The following is a 20679-nucleotide window of genomic DNA, read 5'->3' on the forward strand; positions in this document are numbered from 1 at the left end:
CTAGGATGACCCAGCCTCCTCCCTGGGCTCTCTGTAGACCCCCGTCCCTTCCTGAGGTCAAATCTCTACCCTCAGCTAGAGAAAGCTCAGAGCAGGGTAATGTGATCAGGCCTCATGTTCATTGAATGCCTTCCAACTCTTCCCTCGCTTGGGCTCAGCCTTGCAAACATCTCTCCTCTCCATCATCAGCTTCATCTCTTACCACTTTCCTCTCACCCACCTTGTTCCAGCTGCACAGGGTACTTGCTCTTCCTTTTATTTCATTTAAATTATTTTTGTATTTGGTGTTGAAATTTGAACACAGGGCCTATCCTTAGGTGGGTTACATACCCCCGCGCCGCTCCACAATCTTCCTGGTTCGTAACAAGCCTATCTTCTCCCTTTTCTGGACTTTTGTTCCTGCTCTTCTCCCAGGTTACAGCCTTTGCCTTATCTCTAAGATGTGGCCTGTTCAGGAGGCGTCCCTGTCCTCAGCCATAGCCTCCCTGGTGCTGGGATGATAGGTGTACACCACCAGGCCTGGCTTCGAGGGGCATTTTGTTGCTCACTCTATTCAGGACACTTTTTTTTTTTTTTTCATTGTTTGTGTCACTACCTGACTGTGATACGCATGCAGTTGTTTCTGGTACAGAGTGGAAGGCCTGCATGCCTGCGTTACTCCCCATTGAGGCCTCAAGACTTAGGGGATCCAGCAGGCTCAGCTGCAGCAGGAAAGGGCAGAGGCCTGCAACTATGGCGACAGCCAGTTCCTCAGATTAACAATCCTAAATGTCTTGTTCTTCTCTGTAGGATCTGAGAGTCACTCAAATAAACACAATGTCTTCTTTCATTCATTGACTTCTCAATACGCCCTCAGGAGCAAAAACTGAATGATATCAAAGGGGCACACTGGGAAAACTTTCTCCTGCTCTGTTCCACAGCTGCCAGCTCCCTCCCAGAGGTGACCAATAGAACAAGAGTGTTTCATTTGTTTTGATTTTGACGGGATCTCATTAGCCCAGGCTAGCCCCAGACTCACTATGTAGCCTAAGACGACTTGAACTTCTCATCCTCTTGCTCCCACCTCTTACAGGCCAGGAATTGAACCCAGGATTTCATGCATGCTAGGCAAACACTCTGTCAACGGAATTCCAGCCATGCCACCTTCCCCCTTTTGAGACAGGGTCTCATTATGCAACCCTGGCTGGCCTGGAACTTGCTCTGTAGACCAGACTGGCCTTGAACTCATGGAGATCCTCCTGCCTCTGTCTCCTAAGGGTTGGGATTAAAGGTTAGCGTATTGTCTCTTCAAGTGTTCATCTCCCTTCCTCCATACCCATCCACACCATTTCAAAACAACCAGACACTGACCTGTATCCAGTCCCATGTCTGGCCTTTCCCCTACATTTTCAGAATCTGCTCTGTTCCAGTGCATAGAGAGTGCATCACTCTCTGCTGTAGTATCAAGCATTCCACATCGACAGATGTCCTGTAACCTACTTCACCCATCCCTTAAATGCTGGGCTCTTGAGTGGCCTCCAGCCTGTGACAATATGCCAGAAACTTGATGGCACACCATTTTAGATACCTATTAGAATACGTTTCTAGTTATGGGCCTGTTGATTGAAAGATATGAATGCTTCTGATTTTGATAGATGCTCTCCTTGGGGACTGCTCAAGTCTATCCTCTAGACAACAGCATTAAAGAGCTTGCTTGTAAAGGGCCTTTTAAAGGGGACTGCAGCCGGTCTTCCTGTCGCAGTGCTGCGGGGAGCCTGAATGAATGGATCCTGGTGGGTAGAAAGTTCTCCGGGAGACCCCATGCTGAGAAAGAATGGGCTGAAACCTGGTATCAGAGCTGAGAAATTCCACAGGGCTGACTCCCAGCTAAACCTCCAGGTGGATTTCTTGGCTTTTATTTGATCAGTTTTGCTTTGTCTGAAACACAGTCTCACTTTGTAATCCAAGCCTCCTCAAATTCTTGAGTGAGTCTCCTGCCTCAGCCTTTCAAATGCTGGGGTTAGAGGTGTGAACCACCCTGCTGCCTTGGCATCATCTTTCTTTATTATCACCACTTTATTTTACTTTATTATTTTCTTTTACATGTGTGGGTGTTTCAGCCTGCATGCATGTCAGTACATCATGTGGGTGACTGACAACTGAGGAGGCCAGAAGAAGACATCAGATACTCTAGATTTGGAGATCCAGATGGTTGGGAGCCGCCATGTGGGTGCTGGGAATCAAACCCAGGTCCTCTGGAAGAGCAGCCAGTGCTCTTAACCATTATGCCATCTCTCCAGCCCCACTGCTTGTTTCATCTTTCAATGAAGTAACACTCTACAGGAAAGCAGGCTAGAACTATTGTGACTCTTGTCAAACAAACTAAATAAACTCTTCCTTCATCAGTTTTGTTTTCTTGAAACAGGGTCTCACTATGTAGCCCTAGCTGGCTTAGAACTCACTATGTAGACAAGGCTAGCCTCGAACTTATGCAGAGTCTCCCACCTCTGCCTCCCAGGCACTAGGATTACAGTCAGGCGTGTGCTACTGCGCCCACTTCCTTCATCAGGTTTTGTTTCCCAGTTTTCTTTCGATATGGTGACTAGGAATGGACCGTGGACCTCGGGTCTTGGGTAACACTTCAGAATGCTTGCAGGTAGGTAATCACTCCACTGTGCTAGGTCTCAGCTTCTGCTTCAATTGCAAGGATACCCTACTTCATATGATTGTGAGGATCTAAGGGCATGGTGAAGAAAAGTGCTCAGCGAGGTTCCCAACACACAGTAGATGCTCTCTGATTCCTCATCTGCTTGGTGTACACACTACACTCCCATAAGAGACATGTCTGTCTTGGCTAGTGATGTGGCATAGGCCCTGCTTAACAGTACGTATTCATTCAATAAGTATTTTTCAGTGGGTGTGTCCACTTGGTGAGTCCTCTCTGTCTGCCAGGCCCTTTGTCATGGCCTAGCCCATTACCCCATTGTCTCCAGCCACATTAGCCTTGTCCAAGTTCCCTCCTGCCATAGTGCTTTACTGTTTTCTCTTGCTGAAACACTTCCATTACCCTGTCCCTATCCATAACTTCTTTTATGAGTGTGTTAGTTCAGAAACATAGGTTGGACACTGTGTGAGTTTCCATAATAGTAGAATTTATTGACCAACAATAAATTAATGAGCTTTGTTGATATCTTTGATTGCCATTTACCAGGTCATCCCAATTTTCCTTGCTATCTGGCAATCATAAATAATTGTGTGTGTGTGTGTGTGTGTGTGTGTGTGTGTGTGTGTGTGTGTGTTTGAGAAAGGGTTTCTCTGTGTTGCTCTGACTGTCCTGGACCTCACTCTGTAGACCAAGCTGGCCTTAGACTTACAGAGATCCACCTGTCTCTGTCTCCCAAGTGCTGGGATTAAAGGCATGTGCCACCACCACCTGGTGCATAAATTCTTTTGTTCCAATCTTAATTACTAATATTAATTCTCAGATCACATATTACACTTCATGCAGGTGTTACAGGATGACTACAATGGGGTTAAAGGGATGCAGAGTTCACAGAGATCTCTCTGGAGACAAAGGCAGAGAGCAGATATTACTGTAAGTGACTAGACAAGACAGCAGAGCTTCTGGGTGGGACACTGGCAGAGGCATGCAGAACTCCAGCACACTGGAGAAGAAGCACAGGGCCAGTCTGGATAGTTGGAATGTCAGACATTGGGCAGTTGTATAGATAGAAAGATAGGAGGTCAATTCCAGTGGAATCAAGCAGCGGAGACCACTGTATTGAGCTCAGACTTGGGGACAGTTGGGAGTCTCTACATGTCGGCACACATACACACACACACACACACACACACACACACACACACTTATGCACCATACACCAGGTGGTCAGATGACAGGTTGGTGGGATGGTGAGCAGTCACCCCCCACCCAGTGTTAGGTGTCCTTTTCTCCACAGGGTTCAGGGAGAGTGCTACATCCTTCACTCTTCTGGTATATTCAGTAAGCCCTCAGGCTTGGTTTTTCTGATATGGTTTTGATACACCCACGTGCCCATATGTTCTCAGTCTACTTTGTAAGTTTATAGGTGACATCTTTTTCTTTGGAGGAGTACGTTGTCACTTTCTGCCTCACAGCTAGTGCCTCGTGGCTGGTGCTACACAGTGGTAGGGTCCGTGCCCCATGGCTGGTTCTTTATAGCAGTGGGGTCCGTGCCCCATGGCTGGTTCTTTATAGCAGTGGGGTACATGCCCCATGGCTGGTTCTTTATAGCAGTGGGGTAGATGCCCCATGGCTGGTTCTTTATAGCAGTGGGGTAGATGCCCCATGGCTGGTTCTTTATAGCAGTAGGGTCCATGCCCATAGCTGGTTCTTTATAGCAGTGGGGTAGATGCCCCATGGCTGGTTCTTTATAGCAGTGGGGTCTGTGCCCCATGGCTGGTTCTTTATAGCAGTGGGGTCTGTGCCCCATGGCTGGTTCTTTATAGCAGTGGGATCTGTGCCCATGGCTGGTTCTTTATAGCAGTGGGGGCTGTGCCCCATGGCTGGTTCTTTATAGCAGTGGGGGCTGTGCCCCATGGCTGGTTCTTTATAGCAGTGGGGTACATGCCCCATGGCTGGAGCTACACAGTGGTGATGTCTTTGTAAATAACGAAGGTGCAGAGTCATCCTTCCCTTTATACTTGTAAGTGCAGCCAAATGCTACTTGTAAAATGGAGTCTCCCAGGGCAAGGCACAGCTTGAACCCGTTCACACAGCTTAGAGTATCACACAGCTCCATCTCCACATTTTTCCTTTGCTTAGTTTATTTCTAGTTATCCTTAGATCTCAGCTTAAATGTCACTTTCTCAAGAAGCCTTCCTCCACCCCTAGATTTAATTTAGGACCCTCCACACAATCTCACGGGACTGTGAGATTTTGTCTGAGCATTATCACAATTAGGAAATGGTACATGAATAAATGTCAAACACATGATGCTCATGGCTGAAAGCCTATACAACCAAAGACTGGGCTTGTCCTGTATATCACTGGGTCCCTGGGGGCCTAGCATGGTGTCAATCCTCACAGCCATTGTCCTGAATGCCAGCACTCATTTCACAGATAGTCACTCCACACATTCCTAGCCAAGAGTGAGGGCATTTTGACCCCTCCATTTCATTATCACTCCTTAATTTACCTGTAAGAGTAAAAGGGTGGAGGAAAAAAGGGAAGGGAAGAGGGAGAGAAAAATAACAGGATCCTGGGGCTGAGGATGTAGCTCAGCTTATTTTTAGAGCACTTCTCTGGTATGCAAAAGCCTTGGGCTCAATCCCCAGCACTCTGTAAAACTAGGCATGCCTGCAATCCCAGTATTCTGGTGGTGAAGGCAAGATCAGAAGTTCAAGGTTATCTTCAGCTATACATCAAGTTTGAGGCAGCTTGGGCTACATGAGACCCTATCCCAAAATAAAACAACAAAATTGGGTCCCTAACTTCCTCCAAGATTCTTAGGTTGTGGTCATGATCGGTCATTCAACAGACTTTTCTGGAGCTCATTCTGAGGCCCTTGACCCTTGAGAGGAAGTCCCCGGAATCCATTCTTATTCAGATTCTGTCCTGGTGAGAATACCACATATATAAGGGAAAAAGGCCTAGTCCAAAACAGGGAGAGTGGGTGAGGCCAGAATTGAGACCCAAACCTGCTGAGAGTTGATCTGGGGAGCCAGGATTGTGTGTCCTCAAGGGAACAGTGAACACCGCCAGATAAGGAAAACAAAAGAGTATGCCAGAAAGGGCATGGGAGGCACCTTTGAGGACCTGGACCCAAGAGGAGTGGAGGAAGAAGTGGAAAGACAAGGACAAGGAAGCCCACACTGAGGCATGTCTTAGTCACTATTCCATAGCTGTGAAAAGTCACCATGACCGAGGCAACTTTTACAAAAGAAAGCTTACAGCTTCAGAGGTTTAGTCCAGTAGTATCATGGCAGGGAGCATGGTGGCATGCAGGCTGGCATGGTGCTGGAGAAGGAGCTGAGAGTTCTACATCCTGATCCACAACAGCAGAAAGAGGGAGACTGACTGGGCCTAGCATGAGCTTTTGAAACCTCAAGGCCACTCCTAATGACACACTTCCTCCAACCAGGCCACACTTCCTAATCCTTATAATCCTTTCAAAGAGTTCCAATCCCTGGGTGACTAAACATTCAAATATATGAGCCTATGGGGGCCATTCCTATTTGAGGGACCATTGTACCAGCACGTCTTATCATCCACCACAGAAAGCAGTTTAGATGCCTGCCTGCAAGAGATCAATAAATACAATGCTTCCAGCCATCGCCAATGGCAAGCCACAGAAGATGGACATATGTGGATTGGTGAGGTGGCTCAGAGGGTGAAGGTGTTTGCTGCACAAGCCTGAAGAAGACTTGAGTTCTATCCCCAGAACCCATGTAAAGGTGGATCTGAGCTGGACTCCCTGGTACAGACCTATGCTCTCAACTCAGCAATGTTACCTAAGAAGCTAAGAGAGGAGGATCCTAAGTGCAAGGCCTATTCGGGTCATTGAGTGAGTTCAAGGCTAGCCTGAGCTACTTAGTTAGACCTAATCTCAAAGTAAAAAGTAAAAATCTATAGCTCAGTGGTAGAGCACTTGTTCAGTGTATAACGTTCAGTCCTGGGGGGAAAGCAGGGCAGCTCTAATCACAGAATTTCACATGAAAAATTTAGGGTTGAGGTTGTAGTAAAGATTTGCTCCTAGAGGCCTGGAATATTCTGGACTTGTACTCTTTTGGGGTCATTTAAGATGTTTCAAGTCAAGCCACAGAGCCATCTGTTGCCTGGTGACAATCTAAGCACAGGGAATTTGAGACATGCTCCCACCTGGTGTCCCCATCTGGCTGCATAACCTCAGGAGGATCCTGTCCCCTTTCCTGACCTTAATGTCCTCATCTGCCCAATGGGAATCATATTTCTGCCTTATCCAGGGATGTGGGAGGATGAAGCAAGGGCACAGGAGAATCCCATGAATGAGAGAGACTGTGCTCTGGGTCATGGGACGAGAGGAATGGTTGCCTCCCTTCCACCTTCCAAGCTCACAAAGGAAGTAGAGGGAGGAGCTGGGGACCACCCAGGCCAGCATGCAGCCCATACTCAGGAAAGAGCAAGGGTGTGGGCACCTGGACCGTGGACCAGAGCTGGTGAGGCAGCCACCCAAGCTGTCTGGAGCACGGGCACACCGATAAGTGCTTTGCTGTACTCTCCACCCCGAGTGCAGCTGCAGCTGCAGCTGGTCACCTCTTCAAGGGCTAGGCATCAACCTCCCGCCCTTAATAATACACCCACCACAGCACAGATGAGTGCGGCACACTTGCCCCTCAGCCTATCATCCCACCTGAGTCAGAAGGTCTCTCCCAGACAGAACCCATCACACCCATCCTTGCTCAAAACCTCCCGCAGTTTCTCTTCTATCATTCCCTTCATTGGTAGAGCCTGGTGGACGGTGCCTCTTCCTGTCCCCACCCCAGGATCTCAGCACACGGTTAGGAGCCTAGCCTTGTGAAGAAGCTGCCTTGGTCACAATTCTGATTCATCATCTTATTCCTTCATCAGAAACATTGCTGAGCACTTACTCTGGGCCATACACTGTTCAGGGACATATCAGTGCGCAAATGAGATGGATTCATGGCCTCACAGTCTCCTTTATGGCCCAGGGCTATTGACAGGTGACACCCTAAGTTAAATGCACAGCACACAGGACAAATGAGCAGAGGAAGCTCTCCAGGGGTTCTGGAAAGAGTGGTGTTCTCTACTTCTCTGTAGCCCAGACTGACCTTGGATTCTTTGTGATCCACCTGCCTCAGCCTCTTGGAGTATTGGGATTACGTGTACCATCTTTAAAATAATCAAAACCTTCTTAACTACTCTGTTACAGTGGTAGTAGATGGGTCATCTAGGGTAGGCTAGGGAGTGAGGTGAGAGAGTCATGGGGGGTTTTAAAGCATTAAGGAGCCAGGGAGTCGAACATAGAAGTCAGTATGGCTGTGATCTCAGCCAGAGGCACAGATGGTGGCTTCATCTGCCTGGTGCGTAGGGGACTCCATCTGTAAGTTAGACGTGGAAGCATTGACCCCCACCCTTCACTCATCCAAAAGTCAGGCCTCCAAATCTCAAGCTGATGGCTATAACTAGGAACAAAGGTTTATCCTCTGAGAGGTTGCAGTAGCCCAAGGACCATGCTTCCCAAGGAGAGTCATGGGTGCTATCACTGAACACATAGAAATGGCAGGAAGGACTCCAGGGGATGGACAGAGCACTCTTGTTATTGGCTTCTTCCCCAAACACCAAGACCTACCCCTAATTGATGTGGTTAAAGTTGTGGACAGACCCAAGTGAGACCAGGTAGAATTTTTTAGATTAAGAAGGAACAAAGTAAGTCTGGGTTGTGGTGGCCCACATCTTTGATGCCAGTATTCAGGAGGCAGAGGTCAGCAAATCTCTGAGTTTTAGGCTAGTCTGGTCTACAGAGAAAGCTCCAGGACAGCCAGGGCTACACAGAGAAATCCTGTTTCAACAACAACAACAAACAGAAGGAAAAAGAGGAGGAGGAGGAACAAAAGGCTCCCCTCCTAGAGCTTAAATTGCTTCTGCAATATACTAGCCATGTGGGCACCCAGCATGGACTTACCTGCTGGCCTCCCGGGCTGGCTGTGCCACATTCACTGACTGAGCATGATGGCACTGTGCACATTCTTGGTCCAGAGATACAGCAATGAACTCGACAGCCAAGGTCCTGTCGGGCAAACCTAGCTGTTATCTCAAAGGAAATAATACAATTTATTCTGAGCCACCAATATGAGAGCCCATGGTCCCAAACACAGACTCAGTTTATCTCAGATGACTGCTGCACCATGGACAGAAGTTACATGAGTTGTTTTGTTGCTTGTTTGTATGTTTGCTTCTGAGACAGGGTCTCACGATGGCAGCCTGGTTGGCCTGGAAAACTCTATGTAAAGCAGGATGGCCTTGAACTCACAGCGATGCCTCTGCCTCCCAAGAGCTGAAATTAAAGGCATCAGCCGCCAAGCCCAGCCCAGGTTACATGAGGTCTTATTAGTCTCAAACAAAATAAAGGCAAAATCCAAGCCATTTATCAACTATGTTGGTGGGGACTGAAGTTAGATGAAGCAAAACAGAATGAGGCTGTAGACACTCTCTGCCAACATCTTTAGCGTTTGGGTGGCGTGGGATCTAGTGGTCTACTTAAAAGATATTCCAAGGGTTTTTACCTGATACCAAAAAAGATGTTGTGTCACAGAGGTGGGCAATGAATGGCTAGTAAGGAGAATAACGACAGCACAAGGTAATTCATCTCTGAATCTACAATATTCCAACTCTCCGCAGCCACGAAGGTTGAATCTGTCAACCAGCCTCACAGAGTCTTTCAGATGGGTGTGACTTCTGTCTGGTAACTTCCATCCACAGTCTCCATTTCAAGAAGTTCAGAAAGGGAGCTGCCTAGAGAGAGGAAAAAATATGATGTGGTAAGTGCAGAGGTGGGGACACACAGCTAAAGGGGCCCTCGGAAAGTGGAGACATGGCATGGCTGTACAGGAGCAAAGGGCCAGGAGGAAGTTAAACCAGGCTAATGGCAAGTGTGTGCAAATATCCTGAGAATCCCTCCATTGGCCACAACTCCCTTACTGCCTGATGGTCCAGTGACCCTTCACTCTCTGGAGGAGCATCATTGGCAACCCCACAAAGGAGTAAAGCCACTGGGGATACCATCACTCATTCCTCCCTCCTCTTCCCAGGGCTTCATGCCTGCAGGCCTCCCCTAGTAGTTGCCACTGACCTTGCTTCAGTGAGCAGAGACAAGTCGCAGGTCTGCGCAGCAGGGAGTGTGGCTGATGCCCAGTGAGAGCCTATGGATTAGGCACTGACACTCATTTCTCCAGCCATATATATCCAGTGTCTCCTTCACCTCTCTGGCCTCATTGCCTACCTTTCTTCCTCACCCCTCTGTTCCACTTGCTTACCTCAGGGTCTCTGCACTTGCTGTGGCCTCTGCCTGAAGTGCTGTCTCACCTCACCCAATAGCCACACGGCTCACTCTCTCACCTCCCATACACTTCGGTTCCAAGGCCACCTCCACAGAGAAGCCCTCCCTGACTGCTTTATCCCAAACAGCTCCTGCACCACCCCCTCTCCACTTGGCATTGCTGGGCACCTGACAGCACCTACCTGCACTTGAAACAGGATACATTTGCTCGTTTCCCTGTTCATTGCCCACTTCCTGCCCCAATCTGAAGGTGGGCACACCTGGCTTTGCTCATGGTAGACTCATTCATGGATCTCTGGGCCTGGGAAATTGCTACATTTTTATGCTACATGAAATAAATAGAATAGTTAGGAAATATCAGAGATGTCCCAGAGTCCACAGCCTGTTCATCTCGACTCTTGGAGATGATTGTGACCTCCTCTCCAATGTCCAATGACCAGATGTGGCCCCTCAGGGATGGTCAGAGCCAAGAAACTGTTCACATGGGGCCTGCGCTAATCCTCTCCATACAGGCCCACCTGGCAGGGGTCAGGGGTGTCAGTCTGTCCAGCCATCTTTGACCCCAAGGTGGAGAGACCCAGGGCTAGGGTCCAGGCCCCAGGGATTCCTGGAAAGGCTCATTTCTCCTTTGGCAAATATCCCCACTTCCTTCACAGGGCTTGTGCCTGCATTTCTGAACCAGAAGGTGTTTACACAAAACATCCTGGGTTTGGCGACAAATTCACCCTCCATGAGGAATCCTTAATGAAGCTTCTCCTTCCCCACACCAGGCAGCTGCAGAGTAAACTGGCTCAGTCTCTGGGAACTAAAGGCAGCCCGAAGCCAGACAAAGAGGAGGTGCTTCTGGGCTTCATGCACCACAATTTGAGAATGTCCAAAGACAGTTGTGCAGTAGAGACCAGAGCGGTTCCCCCACCCTGCAATCTGTGTCTGACTTGCCCTTCTCCCAGCCTCAGCCTGCAGCTATAAAACTAAAAAGTCATGATCCTGTCTATACAAAAGTGGCCGTGAGATATAAGGGAGGCAGGGTATGAAAGGGCTAAGTTGCCAGGAGTCAATAAGGGAGACTAAAAAAAAAAAAAAAAAAAATGACCATCAGAGCTAGGCCTTAGGGCTGGGGAGGAGGCTCAGTGAGTAAGAGTGTTCACTCTGAAAGAATAAGGATCTGGGTTCAAATCCCAAGCACCTACATAAAAATCCAGACACAGTTGGATGGGACTGTTACCTCAGCATTGGGTAGATATAGAGAGCTCACTAGCCCCAGAGAGGGCTTCTGGTTCAATGACAGGCCCTATTTCAAGTAAAGTGGAGAATGACAGAGACCTGATATCCTACACTGGCCTCTGCATTTGTCTGCATATGCACAGGAACCCCCACACTTACGTGCATGTACCACACACACACAACACATACACCCACACAAAGTAAAATGAGATGGGATGCAGCTCAGTGGTAGAGCTGAGCTTGTGAGAGGCACTGGGTTGATTCTAGTTACACACACAGTAAAGCAAAATTGCATCGGTGAGGCAAAAACTCCCAGGCCTCACCTCTGAGCGCCCAGCTTTGCAGCCATACAATAAGAGGTTGGGGGACCCCTCCGGTTCTGCTGAGCAGCCATGCCCCACCTCCTCTGGGAAGTCTTGAATACTAATTTACTCCAGCTCTTATTGACACTTCACTGCTCATTCTGGACAGTTTCCAGCTCCTTCTGTGGGTCTCGGCATGCTATTGTGGACATTGGATTCAACAAATGCAGCGGCCAGATGAAATTTTAAATGATTACTGTTTCCTTTCCATCTTTCGGAGAGAGAGAGAGTGAGGGGCATTTCTATCACCCATTATTTACAAACTGGAAGCTGAAAGCGTCACCAGTTAATTGCAAATCTCTGCCACACTAAACATTAAACACTGTCATTAAAACAGAACTTAGGATTTCTGTGTCTCCAAAGTCTTTATCTCTAGAATAATTAATATGCAATTATTTTGTCATCAGCGTTCGTTGTTTCCCACTAGGATGACGTCCCTAGAATCGGGATGTTTTATTCGTTGCTGCCTTATACAGTGGATGCTCAAGAACCCTTTGAAGGGAGGGAGAGCCAAGAGGCGCGCACTGGGCTGCTCCCTCAGAGACTGAAGGGGGCGCTCCTGCCCCGCTCCCAAAGCTAGGCCCGCCCCTCCGGCATTCCGCTGGTGCGCATGCGCCATCCCTTTAAAGCCCGCGTTCTTTTTTCACTGCGCAGGCGTGCCGGAAGTCCTTAGCGCGGCGCGTGCGCCGAGGAAACCGAAGTGGAGTTGAGGCCGTGTGGAAAGCGATAGTGAGAGCTGCGTGTCGCCATGGTGTCACCCGAAGCGGAGCGGGTGCTGCGGTACCTGGTCGAAGTGGAGGAACTGGCCGAGGCTGTGCTGTCGGACAAGCGGCAGGTGAGAGACGCGGCGGCGGCGGCGGCGGCTAGCTCCGTACGCCAGCGCGCGGGGTCCCGGCGCGAGCGCCTCCCCTGCGCTGGGCAGTCGCTTGCCCTACGCCCTGCCCCTGCCGGTCCCCCAGATCCTTACCCTCTGCATGCGGCTTCGCTGACACCGGTTTCCGAACGCAGTCCAGACCCCGTCGTGAATCGGGTTGCTGAGACCCGAGCGGCGTTTGGTTGGGAAGTAGGGTGACGTGGAGGGGGCGGGGGAGAGGTTGGAGGGCCTCGTAGACCCGGGTCTCTAAGTTCCTGCTGGGGATGTTCTCAGTGGGTTTTGACTGATTGGTTGATCTAAACTTTAGAGGGTCTCGTGTGTCTTGGGGCTGGCCTAGAACTCACTACGTAGCCTGGGATATCCTTGAACAGTTCGTGGTCCGCCTTCGTCAGCCTCCTGAGTTTTGGGATTATAGGCATCGCGGTATTTAGGTTTTAAAAGAGTTTTCTCTGGCTGCTTCCTAGTGTGCAAAGAACCATTTAGACGACTGGTTCTCAACCTTCCTAATGCTGCGACCCTTTGCCTAATGCTGCGACCCTTTAATACAGTTCCTCATGTTGTGGTGACCCGCAACCATAAAATTAATTTCATTGCTACGTCAGAGTTGTAATTTTACTGCTGTTATGAATTGTAAATATCTGTGTTTTCCGATGGTCTTAGGTGATCCTGAGAAAGGATCAAGACCCATAGGTTGAGAACCAATTATTTAGTTATCCAGATGATCTGGATTTGGACCAGATGGTAATGATGGGGTGAGAAATATACTGTGAAAGTCATCTCCAAAAGCTGTCATAATTACTCCTTGTGGTCTATAGTGAGAAGGCTCGGTGGTTCACAAGCAGCAGGATTCCTGTGTACTCCAGCCCCAGAGTCACCTCCTGAGTAGCTGTTGTGGTGGTGTCCCACCATACTGTCCCAGTCCAGGGTGGTTGAATGTCTGGTGAGACTGTCAGAATTACCTACAGTAGCTTTTCAGTAATCCCTGTCTAGAGGAAATGCTCACCTCCTTGATGGTCCTGGTACATGCTCAAGTTTGAATGGATGATACAAATAATTCTTAATTGGTAAACATTTCCTTGCACCTGCACTGGAGGAAAGGGGGCTCCTGTACAAGCAGAGGAGCTGGCAGCTGCGTGGGTGCAGAACACATCCACACTTGAGTCCGTCCATGTTAGGCAAGACATTGGGAATTAGCTAGGAGTGATGCTTTCAGGTTGGGGCAGGAGACCGCTGAGTTCTCTCTGCTTCTGTTTTCAGATTGTGGACCTGGACACCAAGAGGAATCGGAACCGAGAGGGCCTGAGGGCCCTACAGAAGGACCTGAGCGTCTCCGGTAAGTTGTGACATCCTCACTGAAGCCCTGGAAACTGGTTCAGTTCTCTTCTGAAGGCCTTTGTTGTCCCTGGTAGAGACCAGGCAGGAGGCTGAGACTGTGACTCAGCCTCACAGGAAACTAAAACAGCTTGCGGAGAAGAGCGGGCAAGCATTGCAGGTCAGACATATGCTGTGACTCAGGATTTTAGCTGCTCACTTCAGTGACAGGCCATTAGCTTATCACTCATTGATGGCAGATACTGAGGGTGCTCCCAGCATGTAAAAGCAATAATAGTTCTGCCCTCATGAGGAAAAGCAGTGTAAACGGAACGGAAAATTGTGAGAAAGCTAAAGCTGGGGTTGGCCGTGAGTGGGTGTTGAGACTGCCTAGGAGGGAGGAGGGGGGGCTCTTGAGATGAGGCCAGGTGGCTGTGGCAGTGTGTGCAAGCAGGGACGACATGAAGCACTTCTGGAAAGATGGACAGTATTCAGGCCATAATGAAGGTGCATCCCACCGGCTGCTTATCTCACCAGAGTAGAACCCAGAGTTGTCCTGCAGGACTCCATGACCCCCCTACATGAGCTCCACCGTGGCAGCCCCCACTCTCCCACTCATTGCCTCACTGGTCTCTCGGTTGTCCTGGCATCAGCACTGCTGATTCTGGCTGTTGCTGTTCCTCTGCCTGCCTCTGTCTGCCCAGGTGTCTAAGGGAGATGTCCTCTCTCTCCTCAGTTCTCTGCCTGGATGTCACATCTGCAGAGTCCTGGTACCTCCCCTCTCCTGCTTCCCACCACTCTTAAATAGCTTTCTTTCTCGATAGTAGTCTTAGCCGTAGGTGGGAAAACAGCTTGTTTATTCCCTGCCTTTTGCTCTGACGTGAGTTCCACAAGAGCAGGAACTGTCTTGTTGGGCTATGTTCTTAGCATCCAAACAATGCCTGGCAGATAGTCGGTGCTTCAAAAAGAAGATATAAAACATGTTGAAGAAATAAATGTCTGTTTGCTATTTCAGAAGATGTGATGGTTTGCTTTGGGAACATGTTCATCAAAATGCCTCACCCTAAGACGAAGGAAATGATCCAAAAAGGTAAGATGTCCTGGGAAAGGTCCAGCACTGAGAGTCACGCTTTGGCAGGTGGAGAGGCAGCTGTGCTGGAGAGTTGATGTGGTTTTGGTTCCTGCTCTGTCAATTCCTCACCTGTAAGCGAGGCCTCTACACAGCACAGTTGTGAAGCTGAGATAAACAGTATATCTAGCATTATTCTTGTTTACTAGTGAGAAGTCAGTTGGGTTACAGAAATTTGATGAATTGAGCTTGAAATATCATTCTGTTTCCCTCATTAAAAAGTTGTCCAAAGGGAGGAAAGAAAACCAACATTTTTTTCCTCTAGAGTGCTGTTGAGATGGCTCAGCAGGTAAATGTGCCTGATGATGACCTGAGTCAAGTTGACCTCTGTGCTCCAACTACACACATCACACAAAATAAAAGTCAACAACAAAAGCAGTTTCCCAGATGCTCAATAGTGGCCTCATAGTGTAGTCCCTTGGTCATTGAGTAGCACTGTAGTAGTACAGGCTTTATATCTGTATAGCAGGCTGGGGAAAGGCAAAGGGCTGTTTTCATATTCGGTCTTTGTTTTCTGTTTGAAAATAAGGTCACTCTGCCAAAACCTTATTGGTCAAGATCATCATAGCTATAAAAGGGCCTGGATAAGTGAGCTTTTGCATGAGCCTGTGTATGTATGTGTTGTACTGAGTATGTGCATGCAAAGGCCAGAACAGAACGTCTTCCTTTATTATTTTCCACCTTACTGCTTGAAGTGGGGTCTCCCAACCTCTTTGGCTAGGCTGGTTGGCCAGCAAGTTCTCTGGATCTGCTTGTCTCTGTCCTCTAGTACTGGGGTTACAGGCATGTTCAGCCATGCCAGGCTCTTTTGGGGAAGGGAAGGATGAAACAGGGTTTCTTTGTGTAACAATCCTGGCTGTCCTAGACCTCGCTTTGTAGACCAGGCTAGCCTTGAACTCACAGAGATCCACCTGTCTCTGCCTCCCAAGTGCTGGGACTAAAGGTGTGCATCACCACTGCCCAGCTCATGCCTGGCTTTTTAAAATGGGTGCTGCAGATTCAAACTCAGTCCTCGCACTTGTAGAGCAAGTACTTACTGAGACATCTCCCCAGCTCCTGGGTGAGCTTTTATTTTTCATGTCCCCTGCAGTTGAGAATGTGCCAAAAGTGGATGTGTGACTGGGGGCACAGCCCAGTGGTAGAGCATTTTCCTAGCCTGTGTAGAGCTCTGGGTTTCATCCCCAGCACTGCTAGCAAATGTAGTGTAGGAGGAGCAAGCTGCTATGGTCTGCATAGCCTGGCATACTGCTCAGGTCTCCAAAACTTTGAACTGCTGGAATCTCTTTGGAGAATCTCTGTAAAGACAAGGCTGCTGCTGGGTCCTTGACTGGGAAAAAGACAGGGTCCACTTGTTTTCTCTTTCATGTCCTTGGAAAGCATGTGGATCCAAAGGACCAGCAAGATTGCCTCAGGTCCCGAAGACAGGATGTCTTTATACTTTCTGGAACTAGACCAAGCCTGGAAATCTTGGCTATTCTATTAAAACAGTGGTTAAAATGAAGGGTTGGGCTAGAAAGATGGTTCACATTAAGAGTACTGGCTGCTCTTCCAGAGGACCCAGGTTTAGTTCTAGTCATCTACATAGTAGCTCACAACTGATGTTACTTCAATTCCAGGGAATCCAGCACTCTAGGCATGCCATGGTGCACAGACATACATGCAGGCAAACACCCACACACATAATAATAGTAATACATTTTTAAAGTTATTTTTTTTAATTAAGGTTTACTGTGCATGGGTAATGGGCCAAAGACCATGCAGCTGAAAACTCAGGGATCCTGATGACCCATAAATGTTGTCTGATCTCTGTGGGGGTTCTAGGAAGTCATCAGGCTTCCTGCAAATCAATATAGGCTGAATAAGTTCATAGGACACTTTCCTGTTCATAGTGAGAAATAAAACCATTACCAAGGCTATGAAGTATGACTCGTCAGAGTTTTTCCTCATTGGGAAGTGAGACTAGGCAGTGAACTCATTGAGTAGAATGTCCCTCCCAGCAGTTGATTGATCAGCTTTGATAGGTTCCTGTGTACCATTTCTCAGGTACACACTATGGTGATGGTAGGCTGGTCCTTCCTATCCACCATGGCTGACCATATCCAGGTTATGCTGGAGCAGTGGGCTCTCCCATTGGCTAATTAGGTCACATTTTCACAGGACCTTGATGGAATTTAGATTTGTAGTTTCTTGGCTATCCACCAATCAATACCCAGCATACTTTGAGTAAGTATGCATGCCGGGCCATGTGGCTCAGGGGCTTGAGCAGGTAGTGTCCCTCTGGTATTTAGCCCTTTCTCAGCTGGTCTTTGAGGTCACCTTTCCTTCCTGTGTGCTACAAGCCTTGGCTCTCAGAGGTGTTAGGTGGAGACTGGGGTTCCTCTCTGTAATATAACCGTGTCCTGTCTGCCTGCTGCAATTTTTTCAGATCAGGAGCACCTGGATAAAGAAATAGAAAGGCTCCGGAATCAACTTAAAGTGAAAGTTAACCGCCTCTTTGAAGCCCAAGGTAGGCCTGGCAGGGCTGGAAGCTGGGAGGGAGGAAACCATTGAAAGAACGTTAGAGAGCAGCTGTGGAAAGCCACTCGGGAGGGCAGTGGGAAATGAGCAGTGGTTGTCTGTAGCTGCTCAGAGGTAGGACGCAGAGGTTTGTGGAGCTTATTCTTGTCTCGGCTCCTTTTCCAAGAGCTGCTGGGGTGATCTTGCATGGTGTGGGTACCAGGGTAGAGAGGACAGGAGAAACTCAGAAGGCTTCAGTCAGAGGGCAGAGCTTAAATTTGGGTAAACTTAGCACATCAGAACACAGGTCTGTGTGCAGGCAGTCATGACTGCTGGCTCTTGGCCAGGAGCAGTGTTGACTTGTATCAGCCTGTGCACTGCAGAATCTGAGGCCCAGCCCTGCACCTCTCAGGCGGAGTTGGCAGTGTTAGTGCAGTGTTAGCTACTTTCCTGGGCCTGGCTCCAGAGTCAGCAGTAGGTTGGGCAGCAGGGGGCCCAGTTTGATCATAACTGTCTTTTCCTTGCAGGAAAACCGGAGCTGAAGGGTTTTAACCTGAACCCCCTCAACCAGGATGAGCTTAAAGCCCTCAAGGTCATTTTGAAAGGATGAGACTCAAACAGCAGCATGGGGGACCTATACTAGGCCCCTCCAGCCTTGAGACCTGCAAGGACAGGATTGTCTCTTTAAGGGGACAGGCATCAAGAATGTGGCTTCTGTACAAAATCTTTTTCTGTAGTGCTTGGCTGCTTTGTGACAAGAGAGAACCCTTAGCCTGTTCTGTGTGCTTGGCCTGGCTAGCAGAGCTCGGTGGACACAAGACCTATTGACAGACCCTGGCGGCCGTCTGTAGGTGTGGGGGTATGAGAATGGCTGCGGCCGACACTTCTCAACAGTAGCCTGCTGTTTCGATGGGCCGGCCAGGGACGGAGGGGGAGGGTAGACTGGGAGCTTCTCTCCATTTTTCTGCATGGTGAAGCATTTTTAGGCAATGTGTGTGACAGTTGGAATAAGGAGGAGATGGACGTTCACTTCATTGTGAAGCAGACAGACCCTTAGTGCCCCACACCAGATGCAGGGTAGGCACATTTCCCCAGTGTCCCCTCCTGTCTGTTTTCCTGCTGGCTTTCCATAGCAGGTGCTGTCAATCACCCTCTGTGGTTGCTCTGGAGATGGGAGGCCTTACAGACTGCTGGCCCAGGGCAGGCAGGCAGTGTCCTTCCTAGTGTGACTCAACATGGAGCATCCTCACAACCTCTGACAGCAGGCTTGGCTAGCTGGCCTGACTTCATAGTGGGGAGTCTGTTCCTCTCACTGCATTTTGGTCCATAGTTACATCAGATCCTAAGTTTCTTCCAAGATAGAAGACAGGGGTGGAGAGGTGGCTCTGGGGTTAAGAGCACTTGCCTTTCTTTCAGAAGGCCAAGTTCAGTTCCTAACTCCACGTGGTGGCTTATAACCATCCATAACTCCAGTTCTAGGGGATTTGATGCCTTCTTCTAACTTCCACAGGCACATGTACATAAAATTAAAACACTCAAATACCAATCTTTAAAAATTAACCAGTCAGCCGGGCGGTGGTGGCACACGCCTGTAATCCCAGCACTTGGGAGGCAGAGGCAGGTGGATCTCTGTGAGTTCGAGGCCAGCCTGGTCTACAGAGCTAGTCCAGGACAGGCTCCAAAGCTACAGAGAAACCCTGTCTCGAAAAACCGAAAAGAAAAAAATTAACTGGTCAGATGTGGTGGTACGTACATGCCTTTAATCCCAGCACTCAGGAGGCAGATGGTTCTCTGAGTTCCAGGACAGCCAGGGCTATGCAGAGACCCTGTCTCAAAAAACAAACAAAGGAACTAAGAATTAGAATTAAGCCAAATATTTTAAATATTGCTGATGCCTTCAGAGAATATTTTAAAATGTGTTGATCAAGAAAAACGGGGCTGGAGAGATGGCTCAGAGGTTAAGAACACTGGCTGTCCTTCAAGAGGTCCTGAGTTCAATTCCTAGCACACACATGGTGTCTCACAACCATCTGTAATGAGATTCTGGCTCCCTCTTCTGACCTGCAGGGATATATGCAAACAGAACACTGTATACATAATAAATAAATAAATCTTAAAAAAAAAAAAAAGAAAGAAAAGCACCGAATTTATGGCAAATTTGGCCCATGCCTGCAGTTTTGGTTTTTGGGTTTTATAGATATGCCTGTGATAGACACAGACCAAGGTGCATGTCTTCACTGGGGTCTAGTTAGAAGACCACAGCTTCAGAGAGGGAGGCGCTGGCTTAGCCCAGGCTGAGGGAAGGTCTTGAACCGTGAAGTGAGCCAAGCAAAGCAGGGGCTGAACAGTGTGTGATGTACTGACTATAGATGCTGTGTGGTCCCCTCAGGACAAACTGCAGGGCCAAAGGGAGGATATTACTGTCTCCCCACCATTTCATGAGATTCCAACCGTACGAATAAAATACAAACTCGGCAGAATTCACTTTGATGGCAGCCACCTGGTAAGTCTGCCTGGCACACAATTTCTCCCCTGGAATACTGCTTCTGCCTGCCTGCCAGGGTGGATGGTAGGCCAAAGAGCCCATCAGTTCTGTATCCTGGAAGTGAGAACCTAGAGTCCATGCCCAGGGGTTGTGGGTGTGGGAAACCCCCAAGCTCTAGAAACAGAAGGTCCAAGGTGGCTCAGCTCCCAGCCTTTCATGGTTGGTTGGTCTATGTTTTGCTTTGCTGCTATTTCATTCCCATACTTTTCTTCGGGCTTACTTTAGGCATTCAGGATTGTATTTGTAGGCAAAAACACTGCCCAGAGGTAGGTAGAGCTGCCTGGCCCCACTGGAAACCACTTCTCCATGGAAGATTTGCTTCCCAGCTCAGGCTTACAGCCACCTCCTAGACCAGGAGGAGGCCTCTGAGCAGAATGTGGTAATGCACCTGACTCCCCATGTGATCTTGCCTGTTGATTGTAGCCTCACTTCCTGATTTTAAAACTCAGTCTCAAATGAGAGGTGGGTTTTCCCAGGTCTCATTTTCATCTGAGACATAGGAGACTCCAGTTCTGTGGTTTTCACATGGCCCGGTCCAAGGGTCCATGTGAATCAAGGCATTGCAGAGGACAGGGTACATTAGGGCTTGGCTTCCAGTAGACAATCCAAAATCATTTACTTTGCAAGCATAGCTTAAAGACAAGTTTCCTAGCCCAGCAGACCCTTTACCATGACCAAAGAGACAGCAAAATGCCAGTGGCATCCCGAATCAGGCCCAGTGC

At 48.7% G+C, this 20679-nt stretch overlaps 1 protein-coding gene across 1 annotated transcript; it reads left to right on the forward strand.

The window, feature by feature from the left end:
• The first annotated feature begins 12245 nt into the window (after positions 1 to 12245).
• Positions 12246 to 18183, forward strand: Pdrg1 (p53 and DNA damage regulated 1). Its single transcript, XM_036183744.1, has 5 exons — positions 12246 to 12437; positions 13734 to 13809; positions 14803 to 14877; positions 17342 to 17422; positions 17940 to 18183. The coding sequence occupies exons 1-5, from the start codon at positions 12351 to 12353 to the stop codon at positions 18020 to 18022; spliced, it is 402 nt and encodes a 133-aa protein (XP_036039637.1). The 5' UTR covers positions 12246 to 12350; the 3' UTR covers positions 18023 to 18183.
• The last annotated feature ends 2496 nt before the right edge of the window (positions 18184 to 20679 follow it).

The sequence above is a fragment of the Onychomys torridus genome, chromosome 4, assembly GCF_903995425.1.
Source record: "Onychomys torridus chromosome 4, mOncTor1.1, whole genome shotgun sequence".
Classification (NCBI taxonomy): Eukaryota; Metazoa; Chordata; class Mammalia; order Rodentia; family Cricetidae; genus Onychomys; species Onychomys torridus.